Genomic DNA, 18,939 nt, shown 5'->3' with positions numbered 1-18,939 from the left:
AAGATGGAGTAATTATTTGAATAGTACAATTGATCTCTGAACAAAAGATGTAAACGTTTATATGGATTTGTTTTTTTCTTTAAAGTATACAATCAAACTTCCTTGAGCTTTTTCAATATTTTAGCAGGAATTTTATCACTCCTATCTGCAACATTCCCGAGTAATACAACTCTGAAATCCTTGTACTCCTTTTTGATTCAGGCAGCTTCCGCTTATCAGTTTTAACTGCTTTACCATTGACAGACATTCTTTCAGTTTCTTATCAAACCTAAAGCTGTAGAATTCCTTCCCTAAGCATCTCTGCTGCTTTTTCCTTTTCTTTTTAAGATACACCTTAAAGCTCACCTCTTGGTTTTAAACTTTGGTCACCCTCTTCAATACAACCCTGCATAGTTCAGTATTAGTGTTTTTGTTTTCTGGCCTTCTGTGAATCTCTGAGGGGATATTTTGTATATGAAGTGTCTTTTGCTGTTTAACTAATATGCTTTCCTTGGTTAAGGCAATGACACATTCAGTCGCCTTTTTGATTTACTACTATATTGACTAGTTTGAAGTTGGATTGTGAAGCAGAGTTAACATTCTTTGAATAGTTCAAATAATAGCATTATCTTTTTGTTAAAACTAAAAGAAATTTTGCTACCGTACAATTCTGAAATAAAACATTGATTTTAACACGGCATAGATTTTTTTTGTTTCATTCTCTGGAGCTGATATTTTTTGAGTTAGATCCCAGTGGTGAATGTAACCCTGATCTTCGACTGCGTGGCCACCAAAAAGAAGGATATGGTCTCTCCTGGAACCCAAACCTAAGTGGACATCTTCTCAGTGCTTCGGATGATCATGTAGGTGCACATATTGCTTCAGCGTTTTCCTTTTTTGACCAGTCGACACTGCATTTGCTGACACTTGAATGTTTGTTTCATACAGAAAGCGTGCTTGTCAGCAAAACTGTAAATGCCTTGTTTGTAGGGAATTGTAGTGGCACAGTGAAAATGTTAGTGGACTAGTAATCCAGGGTGCAATGCAATGTTCTGTTTAGACTGACTCAAATCCCACCCATGTCTGCTTGTGGAATTTAAAGTTCAGTTATTAACTTTAGACTTAAACCTAATAGTAACCACAAACATTATTGGCTGTCATGAAAACCCATTTGATTCATGAATATCCTGTTTTTATAGAAGAAAATCTGATGTTGTGGCAGACCATACCTGCTCAATATGTGACTCAACATCATCAACAGTGTGATTCATTCTTGTCTACCCTCAGTAATGCCCAGCAAATCACTCAGTTGAATGGTTAATAGGGATGTGAAATTAATGCAGGTTTCACTGTTATAAGAATCAAGTGGTGTTGGAAGGTTGCTTTTCAGACTTGAGGCCTGTCACCACTGGTGCTCCACAGGGATCAGTTGTGCATACTTTTTTTTATTTTTCCTCATTTTTATATAAGTAATTTTGATGAGAATATAGAAGGCATGGTTAATAAATTTGCAGCTGACAGCAGAATTGGTGGCAAAGTAGACAGTGAAGAAGGTTTTCTAAGGAATCGTGATCAGAAAAATGGTAGACGGAGTTGAATCTAGATAAATGTGTGGTATGTGCACTTTGGTTATTCGTACAGGGGTAGGATGTGTACGATTTAATGGTAGGGCCTTGAGTAATGTTGTAGAACAGAGGGACCTAGGGGTCACGTACATAATGCTTTGAAGTTTGCAGCACATACAGACAAGGTGTTCAAGGAGGCATTTAGCATGCTTGCCTTCATTGCTCAGTCCTTTTGAGTGTAGGAGTTGAAGAAATATTGTGGTTATACAGGGCATTAGTGAGGCCTGTTTGGGAGCACTGTGTCCAGTTCTTGTTGCCCTGTTGTAGGAATGATATTATTAAGCTGGAGGGGGCTCAAAGGTGGTTTACCAGGATATTGCCGGGTATGGAAGGTATGAGTTAAGAAAGGCTGAAAATATTTTTGACTGGAGTGTCGAATTTTGTGGGATGACCTTTTGTAGAGGTTTATAAAATCATGAAGGGTATAGACAGGATTAATGGTATGTGTCTTTTCCCTAGGATGTGGATTTCAAGACTAAGGGGCATATTTTTAACGTGAGAGAGAGAGATTTAATAAAGACACAAAGGACACTTCTTCTAAATGTGGTTTGTTTGTGGAATGAACATCCTGAGGAAGTGGTCGCTCCAGGCACAGTTACAAGACTTGAAAAAAGCACTTCCTTGAATATGAAAGGTTTGGAGTGATATGAGCCAAGAGCAGACAGGTGGCATTAGATTAGTTTGTGACTACGTTCGGCATGGGATGGTTGGACCGAGGGGTCTGTTTCTGTGCCATGTGACTCTTTCATAATTACTGTGAGATTCAAATCTAATGTTATATTGCAACTGTTTGATCAAACATCCGTGATAACATTCTGTAGTTTAGCTGCTTTATGTTTTTAATAGTTGAGGTTTTCTACAAAAAATGGATATTACAGCTGCTTTCTTTTTTCCACAGACTATCTGTCTTTGGGACATAAGTGCAGGCCCAAAAGAAGGAAAGATAGTAGATGCTAAAACAATTTTTACAGGCCACACTGCAGTTGTAGAAGATGTCTCCTGGCATTTATTGCACGAATCTTTGTTTGGATCTGTAGCTGATGACCAGAAGCTAATGATGTAAGTTCGAAGTAATATCCAGCTCAAGATTGAATCCATATATGCATTAGGAGAGTTGATCAACCAGAGATATTAACCAACTTTTCATTTCACACTTAGAGTCTCAATTTCTTTTTTGCTATATCCTGACTCTGGCAACATCTCTAAGCTGGCAGGCTATGGATGATAGTCCAGAGATACATGGAGCAGCATTGCTGCTGAGGTCTGCAGGTGAAGGAGAGGGGACCATGTTATGAATTACCACTGCACTAGCCTCTCACCAGCTGTTTCATGGACAGCATTTTCCCAAGTACATGAATACCTTCCAGAGGGAGTTTTTCTGACCTGCTAAGGTGCAATGTATTGCATGTTCTTCGGCACTGGAGAAAATTTTATGGTCGCTAATTTTTAAAGTTCACTTTTTAATTGTCATATACTGCGTTTTTCATTATAATATGCAATGTTTCAGGAAGACCCTGCCATTTTATAACACAATTTAAGTTTGTGGACGTCCATATGAGGAATGTTCAAAATTGATATCCGTTAGCTTGCTAGATTGTCAGCTGAATAGGGTTGGGTTTGTTTTCACCCTCTGCCTGTGAACCCCTCCTGAAGTGTAGCTCAAACTAGCACTTCTCCCAAATTGCTGCTTTTCATCTTAGTTTAGCAGATGAGTATTCATAGCTGACTTGATTGTGGAAACCATCATATCTCTCTCTTCCTTCTTACAGACATAGTTTCTCATGACTCATTCTGGATATTCAAGTGGGAGCAGGAACCCTTGGTTCTTGATTTTGTTTTTCCAACCAAGGTCACAGAAACAAATTGTATCATTTGGTAACTTGAATGGCTAACTCCTCAAATTAGAATTGAATCTGAGGCTTATTTCTGCATAAACATAGTGCTAAACTGTTAGTGGTTTGATTTTTTTTTATTGGTGTTTGACTCCGGTTATTTGGCAGAGTTAAATTTAATTACTTAAATTCATTTTGTTTGCCTATTTCAACCTTCACAACCACCTGTGAATTTGTTTTATAATTTTACGTTTTATGCAGGAATGAAAGTTGGAAAGTAGTTAATGCTCACTTATGGTTTAAAAAGTGAAATAATCTAAGTTGATATGCTAGGTGTGTAACCTGAGAATAGTGAGAAGAGGTCCTGTTTATAACTTTCTGGTATTTCAGATTGCTAAATGCCTTTTAGCACAGTTGGCAGGATGGCTTGGTGGTTAGCACTGTTGACTCACGGTGCTAAGAACCTGGGTCTGATTCCAGCCTTGGGCAGCTGTCTTTGTGGAGTTTGCATGTCCTCCCTGTGTCTGTGGATTTCCTCAGAGCATAAAGTTTCCTCCCACAGCCCAAAGATCTACAAGTTAGGTTGGTGAGCCATGGGAAATGCAGGGTTATAGGGATAGAATGGTGGGGCTGGGATGCTATTCAGGGGATTGGTGTGAACACAATGGGTTGAATGGCCCGCTCCCACACTGCAGGGATTCTGTGGTTTTTGAAATGCAACCTATTAAAAATAATATTTATAGTGTTTTCAGTTTTGTCTAAACTTCTGTAACGTTTATTTTCCAGCTGGGACACAAGGTCAAATAATACTTCAAAACCAAGCCATTCCGTAGATGCACACACAGCTGAAGTCAACTGTCTGTCCTTCAACCCATACAGTGAATTTATCCTAGCAACTGGCTCTGCTGACAAGGTTAAAATTCTCTGTAGCTACCTTATCAAACTTGTACAGTTCATGTATTATGTTTCCATAAGTTCACTGATATTTCTGTAATCCCAGCAGTTCTGTTGCTCCAAGGGTGGTCACACTGACTGCAGGTGCAGCAGACATGAGAATTTGGGGTTAAAATTGAGGTGCCTCAGCCAGTGCAGTTGTCCAGTAGTTTTGATGTTCTTGTAAACTGTGTTCGGGTGAGAGGTGGGGACCGCAGTGAGTATGAGTGAACTGACCACAGAACCTAGGTATTGAGATCTATTCAAGTAGGTGAAGGAAATGGGAATGTAGTAGTGGTAGGGGATAATGTAACTGGGGTTGCGAAGAACTATGTATCCAACGTGAGCGAGAGCCCCAGAAGCTGTGGTGCCTGCCTTCTGCCAGGATTAAGGATTAGAATTTGGAGGGGGAGGGTAGACATTCCATTGTCATCAACCACATCGGTACCACTGACATTGATGACTAGTAAGGAGGTTCCACTGAAAGCTTTTGAGCAGTTAGGATCTAATTTTAAAAGGCAGGACCTCCCAAGGTGGTAATCTTGGGATTGCTATCAGAGCCACGGGAAAACTGGCATAGTAAATAAAGTTGAGAAGTTAATGTGTGGTCACCAGGTTGATGTGGATGGAATGGAAAGGGGAAATTGAGGCTTATGAAGCAAGTGGTTATAACAACATTTACAGGACAAGTATTTGGATAAGAATATCTAGAGTGGGACAGGAAGGGAGAGTGCACAAGCATAGAAAAACAGCAGTGAATAAGATTTGGGGAGTTGGTGGAATGGTTAAATAATGCAAGATTAATGGCACTTTACTTGAATGTGCAATGTATTTGAGACAAAATAAATGAAATAATCACCCAAATGGAGGTTAATGGATATAATAGCTGTTACAGAGACATGGTTACAGGAGATCAAAGCTGGAACCTAAATATTCAGGGGCATGTGACTCTTCAAAAGCACAGCTAAGAAGGGAAGTGCTGGTGGCATTGTTGTCATAGGGTGGAATGAATCCTGTAGCAAAAAATGATCTTCTATCAGAAGAGAGCGAATTCGTATGGATGGAGAGTTTAAAAAATAACAAGGGGAAAAAGACACTTGCAGTGGCCTATAGGTCCTCTAGCAGTATCTACTAGGTAGGACTGAGAATAAACTAAGAGGTAATGAGGACATGTACAGCACTTTTTTTTAACATTATTCATGGGTGGCTTTCAGCTTTATTTAGATTAGGTTAGCCAGGTTGGCAGGGGTAACCACAAGGAGGAATTGATAGTATGTGTGTTAGGATAGGTTCCAAAAATACATTGTGGATCCAACCAGTGCTCAGGCTGATTTGGACTTGATAATGTATAACATGACAGTTTTAATAAATGTCAGAGCTAAAGATTCCCAAGGAAACTGACCATAATGTGGTAGGATCCTGTTTGAAAGGGACAAACTTTGGTTGGAAACAATTGTGCTAAGTCGAAATAAAGGGAATTTCAAAGAAATGAGGGCAGAGTGTGCAGCAATGAACTGGGACCTGAGTTTAACAGCAAAGATGGTTGAGGGAAAAATGGCAGGTGTTTGACAAGATAGTTGATGGTGCATCGTAAGGATCTATCCTGTTTGACAAAGGAATCTAGGAAGGGGATAAGCCAACATGGTTAATCAAAGAAATTAAGGCTTGCATCAAATTGAAAGAAAATAATGTACAAACGTGGCAAAAATTAGCAGTAAACCATAGGGTTAGGAGTGTTTTAAATTGTCTTTTGTTGGACCTTAAAAAAAGTAAACTTGCTGACAGTTTTAATATTACCTGTAAGAGCTGCTTTTTAAATATGTAAAGAAGTTAACATCGGCCCCTTTTGGAGAATGAGGTTGGGATAATGATTCGGAATTGAGGGTGGGGGGTGGGGGGGGGGGGGGCGGAAAGGCAGAGGATTTGAATAAACACTTGTCATCTGCCTTCATAGTAGAATACACTAATACATTCAAAATCAAGGGGCGAAGAAGGAAAGGCAATAAGCGCAACAAGTACTAGCAGAGAAAAAAACTGCTGGGAAACTAATAGTGCTAAATGCTAACAAATCCCCAGACCTGATGGTTGCACCCTAGGATATTAAAAGGAGTAGCTACAGAGATGGTGGGTGCTCTGGTAGCAATCTTCCAAGAATCCTTAAATTCTGGAAAACTATCAATGTATTACCTATTTGAAAAGGGAAGGGACGTCTGTTATTGGGAAAATGTTAGTCAGTTATAAAGGATGTGATAGCAGAGTTTTTAGAAGTATATAATATGATCCAGCTAATTCAGTATGGCTTCATAAAGGGGGAAATCAGTCCTAACAAATGTATTCAAATTACTTGAAGTAATAAGCAGAATAGTAAAATGGACGCTGTAGATATACATTTGAATTTCAAAAGGCATTTAAAAAGGTACATAATTTGAGAAAACTTAATATAAAAGCCCTTGGTATTGGAGGTAATATGTGACCATAGAGGATTGGCTGGCAAACAGAAGACCAGTTGGGATGTTGTAGGTAAAGCAGGAGTGCACATTTGCAGTATGGTAACCTGTAATTAGTGGAGTGCTGCAAGTCCAGCACTGGGGCCACCCTTCATTACAATACATATTAATGACTTGGATAACAAAAGTGAATGTACTATTGCCAAATTCGCAGAAAAGACAAAAGTAGATATGAAGGTAGGTGCTAAGGATGATAAGTGTCCAGAGGTGTATAGACAGGTTAAGCGAGTGGGCAAAAACTTGGTAGGTGGAATATAACAGGAGTGTGATGAAATACCCCCCACTCGCCTGGATGAGTGCAGCCCTTACAACACTCAAGAAGCTTGACATCATCCAGGACAAAGCAGCCTGCTTGATTGGCACTGCATCCACTCCCTCCACCGCTGATGCCCAGTAGCAGCAGATGCACTGCAGAAATTCGCCAAAGAGCCTCAGACAGCACCTTGCAGACCCATGACCACTTCCATCTAGAAGGACAAGGGCAGCAGATATATGGGAGTTACCCTCCAAGTCACTCACCATTCTGACTTGGAAATATACCTCTGTTTCTTCACTATCACTGGGTCAAAATCCAGGAATCGCCTCCCTAATAGCATTGTGGGCCAACCCATAGCAAGAAGGCAACTCGGCACCACCTTCTCAAGGCCAACTAGGTGTGGGCCAGAAATGCTGGCCAACCAGTGACACCCACATCCCACAAAATGAATAGGGAAATATAAAATGGGAAATGTGAGGTTATGCACTCTAGCGAAGATTTAAAGAGCTGAATGTTCTTTAAATGGAGAAACTTCAGGAAGCCACAGCACAGAGATCTGGGAGTACTTGTGCATAATCACAAAAAGCTAGCATTCAAGTTCAGTGAATAATAGAAAACGTGAATAGATTGGCCTTTATTTCAAAAGAAAAGGAATGTTTTTTTAAAGGAAAGCTTGTTTAAAACTATGCAGGCACTCATCATGCCGTAGCTGAAAAAGGTTTGGGCTCTGTCTCTAAGGAAAAATGTACTGACTTTGGAGGCTGTCGAGAAATGGTTTACTAGGCTTATGTTGGGCATGGTGGAACTGAAGAGATGTGGAGTAGCTTGGGCTTGTACTCATTGGAATTTAGAAGAATAAGGTGCCCTTATTGAAACATAAACAACCCTTAGGGGACTTGACTGGTTAGATGCACAAAGGTTGTTTTCCCTGTGGCAAAGTTCAGGACCAGAGGACATTCTCAGAATAAAGAGTCACTCTTTAAGGCGGAGATGAGGAATTTCTTCTGAAGTTAGTGAATATGTGGAATTTGTCACCACAGAGGACTGTTGAGTCTGGGCCGTGATGTACGTTCAAGGTTGAGATTCATTAATCAGTAATGAAATCTTAAAATTATTGGGAAAAGACAGGAAAGTGGTTCGAGCATTGTCAGAGCAGACTCAATGGGATGGATGGCTTTATATGATCTTGTGATCCTGGATGGTTTCCTCTGAACACAACATTTGTTTTTAAATGTATTAAAGCACTGCACCCGTATACTAAATGCCTTTCTGTGATACGGAAGTAATTTTTACATAATCTCTAGACGGTGGCATTATGGGACCTTCGAAATCTAAAATTAAAGCTCCACTCCTTTGAGTCTCACAAGGATGAGATCTTTCAGGTAAGCAGTTTTAGATTTTACTTAGAATTAAGCTGTTTTCAATCTCTGAATACTTTCTTGATCAATTTTTTTACTTGTGTCATTGAATAGATTTTTTATTTCTATTTGTAGAAATGCAAGAAGGAAATGTATCCTGTTGAGGTTGGTTAGCTCGCTGAGCCGGTTCGTTGTTCCACAGACATTTCATTACCCTGTTGGGTAACATGAGCAGTGCAGCCTCTGATGAAGCCAACAACAGTGCTTCATCGGAGGCTGCACTGATGATGTTACCGGCAGCATAATGAAACGTGTCAGGAACAACGAACCAGCTCGGCGAGCCAACCAACCACAACATCCACAATCCGAGCTACAGATCTACTCTGAAATCTTAAATATATCCTATTAGGGCTGTGGGAGGAATAATTCAATCTTTTTAGTTTTGAAAAAGCTAGTTTCTCTTTGTAACATATTTCTTAGTTCACACCTTAAGATTTCTAAGGAATCAGGATTGCGCATAGCAAAAATGAATCTGTCTGGAAACCTGTCATTCACTTGAAGATCCAAATTCCTTTTCCATTTGATTTCTTAACTACATGGTTAATAGTTTAATGTAGCTGTGCGGGCAACATGTGTTGAGTGGTAATTGCTTGGTACACTGTGTAATTGGTATTTGACAATTTTTTAAAAAGCCTAGTTTTGTATATTGTTTTGCTGTTTTCTTTCTCTGGACTGAAATTTGCAGTACATCTCCCACACAGCAGCAGGTTTAGCCAATACAGAATGATGGGCTTCCTGCACCCTAATAAGTGTTGGGGGAAAACCTGCCTTCACTTCGTTTGCTCAGGAATTTTTCAGACCTCTACCCTTTCGGTTATGTAGGATGGGAGCTCCTGCCTCTGTGTGGGAACACCCCTCCCTCTTGCCCACTTCAGAATTGCTGGATATTTGGAGGCCAACATCTCTGGGCCACAGCAGAGGCCTTGGAGGAAGAGAGCCACGGACATAGCAGAAACCAGCTAAGGTCTGTTACTTCACTGAGTCATGCCATGGGCTCCAATTTAGCACAGTGGGCCTGGAGGAAGGCCACCCTGCGTTTTCTTGCCATCAACCGTACGGTTCAAATCTTCTGACTTGCACTTTGCTGTATGTTAGGCACAGGTCTTTGCTGCTGTACTGGAGTGCTTCAACTTTGCATTTGTGTCTCACTTGCACGCTTCAGTCGGACCACAGGTGGATGATCAACCTAAGTCCTGCCCTGATAAGCTCAAAATCATGAGGCTGTCAGCAGTGGGTGTACCATGTATGGAAAGTGCCCTGATTTAAGGAACCATCTTTCTGTCTGTGGGTGTTCCTTAGAATAGTCTCTGTTCTGAATACAGTTATGGAGAATTGGGATTGAGGACGGGGTGGGGGGTGGGGGGGGGGGGGGTTGGTGGGTGGTGGTGTGGGGGAGCGAGAGAGAGAAGGAGAAGGAATCTATATGCCATAAAGTGATGGATTGAAGAGTGCTGGAGAGCACCCAATTGGAGACGAGACACTGACTTGCCCTCTGAAGAATCTTTGTTTGTAAAGAATTGTATGTCTTGGTGGAAGGCTTTACCGGCACCAGATGCGACTGATTCTCATGCAGGGCCCGTATGGTAGATTTGAGGCCAGCAGATTCACCTATTTTTATTTATTTCTGTAGGTGCAGTGGTCTCCACACAATGAAACTATCCTTGCTTCCAGCGGTACTGATCGTCGCCTCAATGTTTGGGATTTAAGGTGGGGGCTAATTTCTCATTTTTCTTTTCTAGTTGGGTGTTTTCTTATCCCTGAGGCATTGAGCTTAATCAGCAAGTGACAGTATTCTTTAAATAGATGTAAATTAGTAGCATCGATTAAAGGACACTGTTAAAGCAGTGGCAAAATAGGATATCAGTGAAGTTGAAATACAATCAAAAATATTGAGTAGAATTGGGAAAGAGATAAGGTTTCAAAACTTTGGAACTTGCTTTTGTGTGTCAGACAGCAGTGATAAAGTAGCAGGGAAAACAGATACTGTTCAGTGAAACTTGATGCTAAAATCGAAGTCGTTAATTTGCAGAGAGACTGTTGGGAGCAAAATGACTCCAGTTCCAAAGGTAGCAGATTTATTTTCATGTAGTTTTTCTGGAATAAAAAGTTCTAGAACCAATAAGGGAAGTCTTAGATTTAATAATGAATTGGAATTAATCAATTCAACTGTAAGGAAATACCTAGTTATCAGTGACCTTTTAATATGAGAGAATTCTATTTTAGAGGGAGCATGGGGAGTCACAAGCCAATGTTTTTAAATTTAGGAGGCAGAAATTGACCACAACAGATCGTGCGCATCTATCAACAAATACATTTTTGGATGAATCTTGGAAAGTGTCCAAAGAAGTATTTGGTAGAATACAACATCTTTACAGTAATACTTAAAGTAGTGCTTGACTTGGTGGAAGTTAAACAAACTTGGTCAATGTGGGAAATGAATGGTAGTGTAATATTAAACAAAGACCTGATTGAAAGATCAGTGAAGCTTCTGCAGCCTGGGAGTAAAAGAGCAGCACAAAGAGAATTTGAGGGGAAAAATCTTGCAGTGGCTTTTAAGGATGACACTTGAAGTTTTTGCAATATATTTGGAGATGGCTGACACAGGCAACATTATAATTGGGAATCAGACTTTGTATGCCTTCACTGTAAAAGAGAAGGATGAAGCACAAAAGTACAGGGAAGAAGCATAAAGAAACTAACCAGATTTGATATCAGTTCTTTATTTAATAAAGAGATGATGGAGAAAGTAATGAGATCAAAGATCATCAAATCGAGAATTTGCATGGGTTCTACTTCAGGAAAGATTGTTGATTTATAATCTACGAAAAGATTCTTGATTCAAGAATGGGTTAGGCATCGGCAGTGTGACTTCACTATTTAGGAGAGATGACAGAATTTATAATCCTGATTAGAGTTCGTAGTTTATCGAATAGAATCCCTACAGTGTTCTGATGAAATGTCACTGGACTCCTGCTGCTAGACATACTGAATTTCAACCAGCCATTTGTTTTTGTTTCAGATCTCTAGCATCTGCAGTTCTCTTGTTTTATTTTCTACTTCTATCAGACTAAAAACTACTAGAATCTTTTGTAAGGGGCAGAGCAGTTAGACCAAAGAGGTGATCAGTGTTAGCCTGGATTTGGAAAGTGTAAACCCTTTCTAAAGAACCTAGCTTGCTCTCTGAGGTGGTAATAGATATGGGCAGATAAGGATGTGAATGTGAATGTTATTCATTAACTTCTGGACCATTTTGACATGGTGTGATGTAAGAAGCCATTAACAAAAATTCCTCTGGAATAAGAGGTAGCCTATTGGACTGGCTAAGAAACAGAATAGGGATATTGGGGATGAACACACATTGCCAAAATCCAGCATGTAGAAATGCACGCTGGGGCCACAACTTTCCAGTATTTTTAAGTGATATGGAGATGAAGGGATAGAAAGGTATATGCTGAGGTTTGTTGACCACACTAAGGTGGATGGAGTGAAAAAATAGATAGGAACCAAGTTACTAAGGGATATTGATAAACTGAGACAATTAGACTAGAGCATTTGCTAAACGGTGAAAAGATAGAAACTGTGGATGAGGAGAGAGGTTGAGAAGTCAATCTGCAATAATCACTTAAATCTAGTGGACTGTTGCAAAAAAAATTGCTTTTATCTTGAACTTAAATCTCTGGGATTGGAGATAAGATCAATTGGTTAAAAGTAAAATCTATAGACAACTTCAGGTCATAATTAACATAAATGTTAGTCAGAACCAAATTTTAAAATAAGACTTCTGCTGACTGTTTTAGTGCAAAGGGAAATTGATGTTTACAAGTTAATGGATGGATGTAGTTTCTTGATAGAAATCTGTTTTAATTCTGTTACTTAGGCCAGCATCTTTTGGGACAAAGTGCATTCATTATAAATTTGGTCTCTGCTGTTTTCAAGCTGAAATAAATGCTGTAGTTGAGAGTGTAAAATATATAAATTCTGGATTATTTTTGGCTCCATTAAATCACAAAAACACAACTTATTGTCCTTCAGAAATATTTGTGTTAATGCTAGTATGGGTTGATGACACATCTATACATTAATATAGTTTGATATTAGACAAGTGGTTGCTTTCGTTACCATTTTTGTATAGAAGTTCTATTTAATTGCATATTGCAGAATGTGTTATCTGCTGTTATCTTTTAGAAGTATAGCCTGTTTCTGCACTGTAACTTCTGTCTTGCCTGACAACCATGCCAGAGTTTATGCTGCATATGAACCTCTACTGACCTGCAATTCAACCGTTCAGCAAATCCCTCGATTCATTCCTCATGCACATGTCTAAGGTTTCCCTTAAATGCATCTATGTTGTTTGCCTCACTAACTTGGTGATAAATTCCACCTTATTTTATTGGATTTACTGAAGACTTCTTTTTGATGTATTTATGACTCATAGTTTTCAATTCAATTGCCCATGAGTGGAAGCATCATCTGTTAACTTAGGAATCCTCTTGTTAATTTCGATCACCTCTTTCCTAGCTAAGAGCCATCACCTGTTAAGTCTTGCACGGTAGTTATACTTAGTGTTAATACCATCTTTGTAAATATTTTTGCACTTCTAACAAAAGAACATTGTTGGACATACTCTTTTGGGTGTTCTCGGATGGATGCTGTTAAGGTGCAATTTCGGGGGTCTCTGAATGATTTTTCTAAATGTGTTTTGTAGTAAAATTGGCGAGGAGCAATCAGCTGAAGATGCAGAGGATGGACCTCCAGAACTACTGGTAGGTTCCTGTGCAAAGATATGGAGACAACAAAGAAAATAACATTATTTAATTTCTTGGGCCAGTTCCAGCATTTGATAAGAATCTTTGCATCAACTCCATTTTCATACTTTTTCCTCCATATCCCTGATATTCTTACTTTTATAAACTTCTAATATTTTTTGAACATTCCAACTGATGTACCATCTACAGTCTTTTGAGGCAGAGAAGTCCAAATTTTTACTACCTGTTATTTGATAAAGTGCTGCTTGATTTTGCGCATGAATAGCTCATCAGATTCCAAGAATAAGTTCTTGACCATTTAGTTGCTCAGTCTAAATTTCTAACTGAAATTACTCCCTTCATATTTCTGTCCTGTTAAATTTCATTTGCCACATATTTCCAGGGTAATCCACATCCCCTGACGTTTGTTACCATTCTTTTCTTAATTTATTTTGAGTTTCATAAATTTCTGCAAACTGAATTTTTCACGTTAATTGTTTGTGCTTTGATATATTTTTTAAACAAGTGCAGTGGTCCCGGAACTACTGTCTGGGATACTTTATTCCAATTAGCACTGTTGTTTTCTCTTCCTTTTAGCCTTTTTTAAAAAGCTTTCTTTACTTTTACGTCCCTTGGCGTTCAGTTTTACAATATTGCCTACTTTTTCCATTGCTTCAAGAGAGAACTGTAGTTACTTGAACACTTTACTTTCAACAAGTCCTGTGCATTTGTTAGTGCAAATCTTTCCAGTTACTGATTTTATTTTTCCTTTTGTCCCCTGTTGGCCCAAATCTTCTGAAGAGTGAGTTTGTCACCCTGGTATTCTGTGTTAGGGCTGAGCTCTGTATTTCTTGTTCACACTTCTGATTCTTGCTTCTGAATTCTTCAGAAATGCAGAATGTACTTCCAATCCAACTGGTTCCATGTCATGGCAGATAATTGGAAAGTCAAACCACACCACCTTTTTTTGTTTATCAATAGTAGATACCATGTTCTGTTCAGTTTAAGTGTCGGAGGGCCCTTTTTCTGTACAATTATTCACTATCTTGTATCCAGTATTTCTTTGTTGAATGTGAACACCACCAATAGTATTCTTTTCCCTCCCTCAAGGAAGGGGGCTGAGCAGTGCGAAAGGAGGTAGGGATGGAAATGTCGCTGTTTTGGGGGCTATGCATTGCTGTAGATGCTGTGCCACTATAGCTGATTTACCTGAAGCTACACTACTCATTTAAGCATACACCAATAATGAAAACTGCTCTCAATTTCTCCATTCCAATACATTTTATAATTATACTGTTATTCTTGATTACATTTTTAAGTGAGGGCAACTTGGAGGTGGTGTTCCTATATATTTGCTGCCCTTGTTCTCCTTGATGGAAGTGGTCATGGGTTTGGAAGGTGATGTCTCAGAATCTTTTGAGTTTTATCAGTGCATCTTGTAGATGGTACACATTGCTCATTAGCAGCAGCATCATCGGTAGCATGTCATTTAATATTATGCCTATAATGTAGAGGTCAGCTAATAATACATGACAAACAGTTGGGATATATGAGCAGCCAGCTGGATGTGCATAAAATGTCAGTTACAACACCAGAAGACTCTGCATTTCGAAATGTTCCGTAGGATCTTTTAACATGTACCTAAAGCACTCAAGTCATGTTCAAAGGGTAGATTCTATACTGATGTAGCACTGCAGTGTTAGTGCAAATGCAAAGGTGAAAGGCCGGGAGGATGTTTTATATCTAGATGTGGGTACATGATGACGTTTGTAACTGCTGTCCAAGCATGATGATCCATTCCAAAAATTTTGCTTTTGTTTACATACCTGTTTGCCATTCTGAAAATCTTGTTTCTTGACAGTTTATTCATGGAGGACATACTGCAAAAATTTCTGATTTCTCCTGGAATCCAAATGAGCCATGGGTAATCTGTTCTGTATCAGAAGACAATATTATGCAAGTTTGGCAGATGGTGAGTGCTAGTCTTGCAGGATCGCCTGTAGGTTAATCAAGAATTTTGGTCTAAATCTTAATTACTTTTGACAAATTTTTAATGACACTTGCATTTTAAATGCGAATAAGTTATGTAAACCTCAGTCAACATATTCCAGGTTGTAAATTTTATAATTAAATGTCCAAGTCTCTCAGTTATGTAGTTTAAGCATATTTGTTGCAGCTTGATTGTGATTTTTCTGTTTCAGGCTGAGAATATTTACAATGATGAAGAACCTGATACACCTGCATCTGAACTTGAGAGCCAAGGATCATAAACCCCATTTGACACCACCCTTTTTTTTTATAAAACATGTCTAAAATTGAATTAGACTGGTAATCCTAACAACCATTTTCCAAGCAACCTTTTTCCACTGGAGTGCTGAGGCTTGTATATAAAAAGCACTTACGCAAATTCTGACGTGCAACTCCTTGCTTTTCCGTGGGTGGTGTACAGAAATTTGGAAGTGTTTTGAGAATGCAGTGCCTAATTTATATGGTAGTATGTATTCCTTTTAGTATGTATAAAAGTTTATTGATAGCTGCTTAAGCACAAATGTGTACACTTCTGTGTTGCGGTGTTACGTAATATACAGTTTGACCCTGGAATGTGATTGGCAGTAGGGGCACTAATTCAGTGTGCATGTAATTTGGTTCCAGTGGAAGAGTTAAAATTGCTGAAATCTCTGTAAAGCAATATTGTCTTTCAACTCAAAAGCTGAAGAGTATTTTTTTAAAATTCAATGTACATATTTTGACATATGAAATTCTTTTGGTTTACTTCTGCCTAACTCCCTCCAACCCACCAACATACACTTACACTATAGTGTTTCAAAGTACCATTGATTTTCTAGCTTATTCTGAAAGCACGTAACAACATGCCCACAAGTTTGAAATAACTCGAAATTATTGCATATAAAAATATGCATTTTGATTTACATTTTATAATCTAGCATAAGGTGATGAAATGCTGCTGCAGTCTTCAGTAGTTGAGAGCTAACTTTCTTTAATGTGGTGGTTTTCTTACACTCCCTTGCAGCTCACATATGTGTACAACTAAGAATTCCGGTAGATATTTGCTTCTGTGTTTTCCTTTGTTAAACAACTGCATCTGTGCACGTTATAGACTAGGAATATATAAACAATAAACCTTTTGTAATAATTTTCAATTTAGCTTTCTTCTTAACATCTAAACATCAAAGTTAGAAACTGATCAACCACTAATCATATGAAAAGTTAATTTACAGTTTGATTTTGTAAATCTTGTGAATGAAATTTATAGTCACACATCCAAGTAGAAATTAACAAATGCTGCTCTGGTGTTTTCAGTTTTTCTCTATCTCCTCCCACTCCCACAGCTTCTGCTGTAAAATGCTAATTAAGTGGATACCTATTCACATAGTGTAAATAGTAGGACGTATAGCCTGTCAAACCTGCTCAACCATTTAACATGATCATGGCTGATCTTTCTGCCTTTTCCACAGCTTTGATTCTCAGTCTAAAAATCTGTTACCTTCAATCTTCAATTAGAACACTTCTTCATCCAAAAGGATCTATTGCCTTATCCCAAGACTTTGTCTCTGTTCTAGATTCTCAAGAAAGGAGAATTTTTCTTTCCTTATCAAGTCCCTTCAGTATCTTTTTAATGTATGGTGTACAGTCTGGTCACCGCACTAACAGAAGGATGTGGATGCTTTGGAGAGTACAGAAAGAATTTACCAGGATGTTACCCTGGTATGAGAGATTTTGGCTATGAAGAAAGGTTGGATAGACTGGGTTGGCTTTCACTGTAATGCAGGTGGTTGAGGGGTGGCCTAATGGAAGTTTGTAAGATTGTGAATGCCGTGGTAGTGGAAAATGTTGAGGTGTTTTCTGGGGTGGAGGGGTCAGTTATTTGGAGACAATAGGTTGAAGATACCAGGTGGGGGGGGGGTGTGTGTCTGTGGAGTTTAAGATGTGAGGCACATTTTTCCACACAAAGGTGGTGAGTACCTGAAATACGCTGTTGATGGTGGTGGAAGAAGCAGAGACAATAGCACTATTCAGGAAGCACCTAGACAGACAGGTATGTGACTAGGAAGGGAATAGAGGGATACAGATCCTGTAAGTAAAGCCAGCTTAGTATGGAAGAACAAAATGTGGTGGCACAGGGCTGGAGGGCCCGTTCCTGTGCTACGGTGTCCTTTGAGGTCATCTCCTTTTTTTTTATGAACTCTACAACTTCATGAATGAATTTTTTGATCACTGAACAACAGTTACTTGATTTCATGACCTTGGAGGTGGAGCAGAAAGGTAAGACAGCACAACTTAAATTATGTACACCCATCACTTTTTCAAGGATTATTACTCAAGATCTGTCCACATTTATATGGAAACATCAACCACCAGTGATGCTAAATTAGCAGAAATAGAAAGTTGCAATTTCAGTACAGAAAGAATGTCTAGTAATAGTCTTTGTTCACCAGTAATTTATTTGTGATATCTGAGGTATGATCAATGGGCTGAAACTGAGGATGGATACTGTGTAGGATGTCAGTTTATTTGCAAAATTGATAATGGAAAGAATCTTGTACTATCACCATTTTAGTAATATAAATGAGATGTGCTTCTGAAATGCCTGATGCTCTATATGGTAACAAGTATTTTGCAAATTTTTGCTGGTTTGAGCAGAATTGTGTGAAAATGAAATGTAGTATTTTCTGTCCCATGAGCCTGTATGGTCCTGTTGACATCTAGGTTGACTTGCACTCTAACCTTGTACGCTGGGATTTCTCCCCTATAGAGTCTGAGTTATACAGCATGGAAATAGGCCCTTTGGCCCAATTCATTCATGCCAGTCAGGTTTCCTAAACTAAACTAGCCTATGAGTGAGTGGTCCTTATCCTGTTAAGCCTTTCCTGCTATCCAGGTACCTGTCCAAATGTCTTTTAAATGCTGTCATCATAGAGAAATCTCAATTTCAAAACTCAATGTTAATACCAATTGATCTGGCATCAATTGTCATCAGCAGAAGAGATCTAAGCTTCGAGCACTTCTGGGAGGTGTTTTCCAATGTCACTGCTGAGGGGTCTGACACTCGTGTTTGAATTGTAATATTTGAGGAATATAAACTCAAGTTGGTAATTGAGATTGTTACAACTCGATAGGATAATTTTTAAATGTTAATTGATGTCCATTAACATTTGGTATTCAGGCATATGCTGCATTTACACTTAAATGTGATCAGCAACAATATATTTGAGCTGCTTATCACTGTGGTACAATTTAACTGAAAAGTAATGATTTAATATACCATTTAATTCATCTACTAAACTTGTAACACAATTTGAATTCATTTTGTTTAAAATTCAAAATGTAGTTTCCATGACACTTTTTTTGGTTTAAAATCTATAATCTAGACAAATTTTGAAATACGTGGAGATTTTCTTTGAAAAACTGGCATGTTAAGAGTATGTCTAATTCTGCAGCTTTGATTTACTGTTTATCTATTTGCCAAAAGAAGTTGAAATCCTCTTAAAGGAAATAGTTTATGTATTTTGGTTTAAGGAGTTAATGCTGAACCACAACTGTTAATACTTGATAGTTGAAGTCAATTCACAATGTCAGTGCTTAAACTTTGTGTTTTCTACACACTTGATCTGCCATAGGCATA

General features: G+C 38.7%; 1 protein-coding gene across 1 annotated transcript in view; it reads left to right on the top strand.

The window, feature by feature from the left end:
• LOC125457056 (histone-binding protein RBBP7) overlaps positions 1-17,901 on the top strand; it is a 33,347-nt gene extending 15,446 nt beyond the window's left edge. Inside the window, exons 5-12 of the mRNA XM_048540767.2 lie at positions 727-842; positions 2,503-2,663; positions 4,223-4,349; positions 8,437-8,514; positions 10,181-10,257; positions 13,256-13,313; positions 15,157-15,267; positions 15,497-17,901. Coding sequence (XP_048396724.1) covers positions 727-842; positions 2,503-2,663; positions 4,223-4,349; positions 8,437-8,514; positions 10,181-10,257; positions 13,256-13,313; positions 15,157-15,267; positions 15,497-15,565 — 797 coding nt within the window. The 3' untranslated portion in view covers positions 15,566-17,901. The remainder of the gene's footprint in view (positions 1-726; positions 843-2,502; positions 2,664-4,222; positions 4,350-8,436; positions 8,515-10,180; positions 10,258-13,255; positions 13,314-15,156; positions 15,268-15,496) is intronic.
• The last annotated feature ends 1,038 nt before the right edge of the window (positions 17,902-18,939 follow it).

Source organism: Stegostoma tigrinum, chromosome 12, assembly GCF_030684315.1.
Source record: "Stegostoma tigrinum isolate sSteTig4 chromosome 12, sSteTig4.hap1, whole genome shotgun sequence".
NCBI classification, from domain to species: Eukaryota; Metazoa; Chordata; class Chondrichthyes; order Orectolobiformes; family Stegostomatidae; genus Stegostoma; species Stegostoma tigrinum.
This window is presented reverse-complemented; position numbering and strand designations above follow the sequence as displayed.